Raw genomic sequence first — 7,455 nt, forward strand, 5'->3', positions numbered from 1 at the left:
GGCCTTGTGCGGGGGCAGCTGGGCTGGTGCCAGGCAGCCAGACACAACAGGAGGCTGGGGCTGGGCTCCTCACACGTGGGCACTGGACCAGAAGAGTGGGGAACGTCCCCAGCTGGGGCCTGGGCTCCCTGGGACGTGGGTGTGGCAGGTGCAGGGCAGTGGCTGTCTAGGAGGTGGCCGACTCAGCTCCTGGCCGCACCTTTTCTTGCCCTCCGTGGGCCACAGTCCCAGGCTGGTATTTTGGGGAGTGTGACAGCCCTCCAGAGTCATCTGGTCCTGGCACAAGCCTGTCCTCCCCGCCCCCAGGCCTCGGCTCTCCTATAAAAGGGCTGAGCCGCGCACTCCCCTCACTGGGGGTGTGGAGAGCAGGGGGGACCATGGACTTTGTCAGCATTCAGCAGTTGGTGAGGACGAGGTGGGGTGGGGGGCAGACTGTCCCAGCAGAATGGCACCTGCTGGCTGGAGGGTGGCAGCTCTTGTCACAGTCTGAGGTGCGGGGAGGACAAGGAGGCCCGGGTTCTCTCCTGGTCTCTGCCTGATTCTCATGCGAGGTGCTGAGGGGCTTCAGGGCAGGGCAGGGAGACAGCGGGCAGGAGTTGGGCGATGGTGGACATGAAAACCCTTGAGCTTGCTGACGTTTGTTCTCTTGCTTTTTGTTTGTCGGGGCTTTTTGTGAGTCGGTTGGTTGGTTGGTTTGAGGGTTTGGTCCTGGGATTGAACCTGAGCAATTTACCATTGAGCTACATCCTCAGCCCTTTTCTTCTTAGAGACAGGGTCTTGCTAAGTTGCCCAAACTGGCCTCAAACTTTGTGACCCTCCTGCCTCATCCTCCTGAGTCTTTTTGGTGTTTTGTGACGCCTCACAAGCACCTAGACAGAATTGCACCCTCAGCATGAGTTTAGTGAGTTTGCCCTGAACTGGGTGGCAGAACAGGAAGTGCCAGGTGGCTGCAGAGGACACAGGGGTAGCGAGGCGATCCTTTAGTACAAGCACCATGATGGCCTTGGCTCTGGGAATGTCCAGAGGGTATGGGGGAGGGGTGCTGTGTGAGCTCTAGACAGAGAGAAGTGACATTTCAGGTGTCAGTTTTAGAGGGTGTGAGGTATGCTGTCCGGCAGGCCCGTGGTCGGCCAGGGGCCCCCGCCTGCCATAGCCCCTGCCAGGAGGGGCCTGGAGGGCCCAGGGAAGGTGACATTGGCAGGTGCCGCAGAAGGGCATGTGTTGGTGCTGGCCTGTCACCCTGCCCTTCTCCCCACCCCACGCGATCCTCAGCGCGGCCCAGCTCCCAGCAGCTCGGGTCATCTCCGTGCCCTTGGGAAGTGCTGGTCTGAGCCCCTTTCACTGAGGTAGAAATAGCTTCACCAAAGGCAGAGAGCTGAGCCCAGGGGTTTAGAATTTTGGAGTCAGGTGACAGTGTAGCACAAGCTGGTAGGAATCTAGGGACAATAGCCCAAGAGGGAAGCTAAGGTGTCATCTGCCCCAGGCTCCTGGACACGGCCCAGGACTATAAATAGAGGTGGCCACATGCCCCGAACCCTGCAGGCTGCTGAGCAGGGCAGGGGAGGCAGCGGCCCTGGCCTCCGCTGCCTGTGGTTGCCACAGTGGGTGTGGACCACCACGGGGCTCAGAGTCTGCCATGCTCCAGAGCTCCAGGGAGCTTCAGGAAGGGAGGGTCAGGCTGACTCCCTGCTCGGCTGGTCAGGGTCTCCCTGGTCCTGCACCAGGCTTCCTGTGGGTTCCTCCCTCGGGTTTCCCGGGCTGCTCACCCACATCCTGTCCTGCAGGTGAGCGGAGAGAGGGTTGAAGGGAAAACGTTGGGATTTGGGCCTGAAGTTCCTGATCCTGGAGGCTGGCCTACTGACTGGAGGCTGGGACTCCAAGAGGCTGTGGCCCGGGAGAAGCGAAAATTGGAAGAAGAGAAGAAGAGGAAAGTGAGTGCTGTTGGGGGGTGGCCAGTCCAGGTTGGGCAGCAGGGCAGCGAGGGCCTGGGGGCCAGGCTGGTGCTGTGTCTCTGGGCAGAGCAGCCCAGGAGCACACCAACCAAGAGGCTGCCCCAGGGCCCCAGCCACAGGCTGATGGCTGGCCTGGCCTGGCCTTCTGCCACTTCCCACCCCAGCTGGAAAGATTCAACAGCTCCAGACTGAACCTGGAGACCGTGGCTGACTTGGAAAACTTAGTTCAAAGACGGAAAGAAAAGCGACTGAGACTGAGACGCAGAGTCCCCCCCAGGGAACCTGAGCCCGTGGCTAAGGTGAGAAGTCAAGGCTGGGAGGCCGCAAGGGCCCGGGGCTCAGGTCCAGAAGCGAAGGGCCCTGTCCCGGGGTGGAGGGTGCTTGGGGAAGAGTAGTACTGGGGCCACCAGGAGCCACATGGACTCCACACTGGAGCCGTGATGGCTTTCTAGGGCGACTGGGGACTCAAGCCACAGAACTCAAGCCGCTTCCTCTGCAGGCTCTGCCCCAGCTCCTGCTCCGGCTCTCCGGCACTCCCTCAGGTGGCTTCCTCCCAGGGTCCAAACGTCCCTTGTTAAAGGGACACCAAGAGCTGGGCACAGCGGCATACCCTTATAATCCCAGTGACTCAGGAGGTTGAGGCAGAATTGTGAGTTCAAAGCCAGCCTGAGTGACTCAGGGACACCTTGTCTCAAAATAAGAAAACAGCGGAGGACGTGGCTCAGTGAGGACGTGGCACCCCTGGGACCCATAAATAAAGAGGGACACCAGCCATACTGGAACAGGGCTACCCTTCCCACGGGTCACACTGGAAGGGGCCTCATCTTAGCTAGTTAGATCTGCAAGGATCCTATTTCCAATAAAGTCTCATTTCAAGGTACAAGGGTTAGGACTTCAGTCCCCCTGTCCCCGCCCAGTGCTGGGGCTGGCAGCCAGGGCCTCACGTGTGCTGGGCCAGCGCTCTCTATCCTTAGAGACAGGATCTTGCTAAATGCAATCTGGATTTTTGGAAGATCCCGTCTCTATTGGCCTCAGGCCTGTGACCCTCCCGCCCCAGCCGGAGCAGCTGGGATCGTGGCCTGTGCCACCGTGCCAGCAACGTGTGAATTTCAGGGGGAGACTGAAGAGAACTACTCGCACAGGGCATTGGTGGACTGGTCCTCAGCTGTCCAGGAATCATTGGTGACACTGTGGTCACGGGTGCCTACAGGTCTGGGGAGTGACTTGGTCTCGTCCTTCCCCTCACCCAGTCGCAGCCCCAGGCCCAGCTGGAGCCTGTGGACCTGGAGATGTTCCTGAAGGCAGCTGCTGAGAACCAGGAGGCCCTGATTGACAAGTTCCTGACCGATGGAGGGGACCCCAATGCCCACGACAAGGTGTGCAGTGGGCGAGGGCTTGTGGCACCTGTCCGAGCAGGAGGGTCCCACTGTGGTCCCAGCCCTGGCCTGGGACCACAGAGCTTGTCCTCGGGGCGTGAACCAGTGGCGTCCTGAGCTGGGAGGGAGAAGCCCTTGCTGATGGCAGGATGGGCGAGTGTTTGGGGACCTCCTCTGACAACAGGTGGGTGCTCCGGGTGGCTGCACCCTCCTAACCCCATCTCTGCCCCAGCTGCACCGCACAGCCTTGCACTGGGCCTGTCTGAAGGGTCACCTCCAGCTGGTGAGCAAGCTGCTGGCGGCCGGTGCCACCGTGGATGCTCGGGACCTGGTGAGTCCCGGGAGGCTGCTCCTCACTGCCAACGCTCTGCGCAGCGTCCCCGCGGGTCTGAGGGCTTCGGGGCCTCTGTGTTACAGCTGGACAGGACTCCTGTGTTCTGGGCCTGCCGAGGAGGACACCTGGACATCCTCAAACTGCTGCTTAACCAGGGCGCCCGGGTCAACGCGCGGGACAAGGTGAGAGAGCAGGGGCCTGCTCTGGGTGGCCTGTTAGAGAAGCTAGGAGGCCACCAGGTTAGCCGTGGCACTGAGCCCCTCTCCTCCTAGATCTGGAGCACCCCCCTCCACGTCGCCGTGCGCACGGGCCACTCCAACTGCCTGGAGCACCTCATCGAGTGTGGAGCCCTCGTTGACGCCCAGGACAAGGTAGGCACAGCGGCTGGGCAGCCTGCGGCAGACCAGGGCGCTGTCCCCTCGGTCACAGCCCCTGCCACCCTGCTGAGGGCCCTCGGGTGAGGGCACGAGTGGGACCTCCCGTCTCCCCACAGGAAGGGGACACCGCGCTCCATGAGGCCGTGCGGCACGGCCACTACAAGGCCATGAAACTGCTGCTGCTCTACGGGGCCAAGCTGGCCGTGCAGAACGCGGTGAGTCCCCTCGGGGTGGCGGCCTGCGCCCGGGGCTGGGGGAAAGGGAGGACTGACCTGGTGTCCTTGTCCCTAGGCCTCCCTGACGCCGGTGCAGCTGGCACGAGACTGGCAGCAGGGCATCCGGGAAGCGCTGCAGGCCCACGTGGGGCATCCCCGCACCCGCTGCTGAGGCCCCCGACCTGTGGGTCCCTCACAGCCACCATTCCGTCCCCCTCTCCCTGCATCAGTGCTCTGCGGGCCTCGCCTTCAGTGGCAATCCCCCTCGGGGCTCTGCTTCCTGTCAGAGCTGAGGGGCAGTCAGAGCCCTGCAGTGGAGAGACCCCGGCTTGTGGCAGGGTAGCCGCGTCGGCCACTAGGGCTGGGGCTGGGAAGGACTGAGGCAGAGGACCACAGACAGCTGCTAGCTGCCGTCCAGGCGAGGGCAGGAGGGCAGCGGAGCCCAGGGTGGGGCAGAAGCTGACGGGCCCTGGCCCAGCTACCAGGACTGGGCCTCAGGCCTCCTCAGTGTCCACTGTCCCCAGAGCAGGAGCCTGGCCCTCGCCTTCCTCCAGGGCCGGTCTCCTGCAGGTGGTGATTCAGATGTGGCCAGCAGCTGCACCCAGGACACGGGAGAGGCCACCGAGCCAGCCCGGCAGGCGTCCGGCATTGGTGCAGCTGCCAGCTGCCCCTGGCGGGGTCTCCCGGGGCCTGGGTCCTGCAGGCGTCCGGCATTGGTGCAGCTGCCAGCTGCCCCTGGCGGGGTCTCCCGGGGCCTGGGTCCTATCAGCCGCAACCCTGGTAGGGTCCGAAGTGGCTCTAGGCACCTCGGGTCTTCCGGACTCTGGAGGCGGGTTCTGGTGGTTTGCAGGGCCCCTTGCAGGGCGACGCCCCGAAGAGCAGACGCCAGCACCCACCGGGTTGCTCAGAAGCCCAAGGCTGAGGTGCTGGAGCCACAGTCCAGGGAACCCGTGCCCTCCACCTCAGGGCCCCCTGGGGCCTGACTGCGCAGCGTTGGCGGCTGGCCGGTGGCCCTCCATGTGGGCTGGAGAGCCTGGGCGCTGGGGCTTGTTTGTGGCCCACCCAACTCTTGGGGCGGTGGCCCACTCAACTCTTGGGGCGGTGGCCCACCCAACTCTTGGGGCAGTGGCCCGCAACCCTCGTGCCTGAGGCTCTCCCGCCCCTGGTCCTAGAGAGGCCAGACCAGGCCTGCAGCTGCAGCCGCATCCACCCCCCCACCCCCTCCCCCCACTCATCCCCACAGGGGTGCATGCTGAAGCCAGCATCCACTGCATTCCCACCTGCCAGCTGGTGGCCACGAGGGCCCCTTCCCCCAGGCTCCCGGGGCTCTGTTCCCAAGTTCCCCAGGGTGGGCCTGAGCGCTGGCAGGGCCGGCTCCTTAATGCCAGAAAGCGGGTCCTAAAGAGCCCTGCCCTCAACTGGGAACCACAGGCTGAGGGCAGGGCTGGGACAACGCCTGGCCTCCTCGCGGTCCTGGCTGACCTCACAGGGCAGACATTCATTCTGCAGCGGTTATGTTGACTTTCACTTTGGTGGCCTTCTCAGGCCAAGAACAAGACTATGATACTTGTGAAAGGCTGACTAGAGCCCCCCGGGGCCACACCCGTTCCACGGGCAGCTCCTGCCCCGTGGTGACAGCCAGCGCACGCCCAGATGCTGGGGCTATGGGCAGACAGGCGCTGTAGACCATGGCAGTGACAACTCCTCATCTAGAAAATGAGGACACTAAGTGACAGACAAAAATGGCTTTTTATACACATCAGTATTTTTTTGTTCATTAAATTGGTTGATGACCTACCGTAGCCTACTTGTCTTTTTTGGGCACCAGGGACTGCCTGGCAGGGCCCCAAGGCCTTGTCAACCTTAGCAGCAAACTCAAGCCTGGTAACAATGCAGGCCTGACATTGAGACAGGCCACCAGGTGCAGAGTGGACTTTGTGTGGGGTCCATGCACATGGGTCTTGCTATCAGAGCACCTCAGCTCATTGATGGACCGGATCAAAGAGCAGTGTTTCTCAGCCTCGGCTGCTTATTAGAAATCACCAGGGGAGGCTTTAAAAGATCATTAGGTCAGAAACCTTGCATATCAGTAGACGACTAGCCTGTCTGCACACACTGGAAATCCCCAGGAGTCTACCTAACCAGATACACCCACCTAGAAGATGAGGGAGTACATCAAAATCTGAGGAAACATCACAAACTTACAAACCCCTATTTCTGCATAACAGCCATGAACTTGTGAAAACAAATTAAAAACAGTACCACTGTTTAGAAAAATTAAATACTTGGGTTTAAAGCTAATAAAACATGCAGGGAAAGATGCTGAAATCTCCAAAACAGAAGTTAAATAAATGGAAAAATATACCATGTTCATGGACCAAAAGATACAACACAGTCAAGACGTCAGTTCTCCCCAAGTTGACGTACAGGTTTATCTTGGCAATATTTTTAGATGTAAACAAGGTTATTCTCAAATTCTTAAGAAAAAGAACAAAGTGGGAGGAACAACTAATCTATTGATTTTAAGACTCACTACATAGGGGCTGGGGCTCAGTGGCAGAGCACTCGCCTAGCATGTGTGAGGCACTAGGCTCAATTCTCAGCACCACATATCAATCAATCAATCAATCAGCTAATTAAAGATACAACTAAAAAAATATTTTAAAAAACCAAGGGACAGACGTGGTATTGGCAGAGGGACAGGTATGTAGGGGCTAGGTAGATGCCTTTTTAACAAAGGGTACCAGAACAATTGATCATCTATAGGCTTAAAAAAAAAGAGCCTTGACCTCAATCTTATATGAAGATTAATTCAAAATGCATCACATTTATGGAAAAAAAAAGACAATTTCTGGGGCCTCAGACTAGGTGAAGAATTTTTGACACTAAAAGCACAATGCATAAAAAGAAATAAGTGACTTCCTCAAAATTAAAACCATTTGTTCTGAATAAGTCTCTGCAGAGAGGATGAAATCTAAGCTACGTGTGTCAGCTTTTTGTTTCCATAACAACCTGAAATAATCCACTTCAGGAAGAAAGGCGGACTTGAGCTCATGGTTTCAGAGGGCTCAGCCCATGGTCACCTGGCCCTGCCGCCTAGTTTCCTCTCGAGGGGCCTGTGCATCATGACAGAGTATTCAGCAGAGTGACGTAGAGCCTTGGTCCCAGTGTCCCTGTCAAGGACGCACTCCCCAGTGACCT

General features: G+C 59.2%; 1 protein-coding gene across 2 annotated transcripts; it reads left to right on the forward strand.

Annotated features, from left to right (window-relative positions):
• Window positions 1–307: 307 nt before the first annotated feature.
• Window positions 308–6,052, forward strand: Ankrd23 (ankyrin repeat domain 23). Of its 2 annotated transcripts, XM_077794287.1 has the most exons (10): window positions 309–404; window positions 1,785–1,931; window positions 2,117–2,251; window positions 3,203–3,328; window positions 3,561–3,659; window positions 3,746–3,844; window positions 3,935–4,033; window positions 4,156–4,254; window positions 4,331–4,892; window positions 4,958–6,052. In XM_077794287.1, the coding sequence occupies exons 1-9, from the start codon at window positions 378–380 to the stop codon at window positions 4,424–4,426; spliced, it is 927 nt and encodes a 308-aa protein (XP_077650413.1). In that variant the 5' UTR covers window positions 309–377; the 3' UTR covers window positions 4,427–4,892; window positions 4,958–6,052. The 2 variants fall into 2 exon arrangements, with proteins under 2 accessions (XP_026269851.1, XP_077650413.1); XM_026414066.2 differs by lacking the exons at window positions 3,561–3,659; window positions 4,958–6,052 and having other exon boundaries at window positions 308–404; window positions 4,331–4,653.
• Window positions 6,053–7,455: the final 1,403 nt, after the last annotated feature.

Source organism: Urocitellus parryii (genome assembly GCF_045843805.1).
Source record: "Urocitellus parryii isolate mUroPar1 chromosome 12 unlocalized genomic scaffold, mUroPar1.hap1 SUPER_12_unloc_3, whole genome shotgun sequence".
Taxonomy (NCBI): domain Eukaryota; kingdom Metazoa; phylum Chordata; class Mammalia; order Rodentia; family Sciuridae; genus Urocitellus; species Urocitellus parryii.

What these genes read in the sequence shown, in the direction of transcription:
- Ankrd23 (XM_077794287.1), top strand. Translation starts at nt 378, where the DNA reads ATGGACTTTGTCAGCATTCAGCAGTTG. An exon ending in TTGTCAGCATTCAGCAGTTG is followed by an intron (nt 405 to 1,784) that starts GTGAGGACGAGG and finishes CCTGTCCTGCAG; the next exon opens with GTGAGCGGAGAGAGGGTTGA. An exon ending in AACCTGAGCCCGTGGCTAAG is followed by an intron (nt 2,252 to 3,202) that starts GTGAGAAGTCAA and finishes CCCCTCACCCAG; the next exon opens with TCGCAGCCCCAGGCCCAGCT.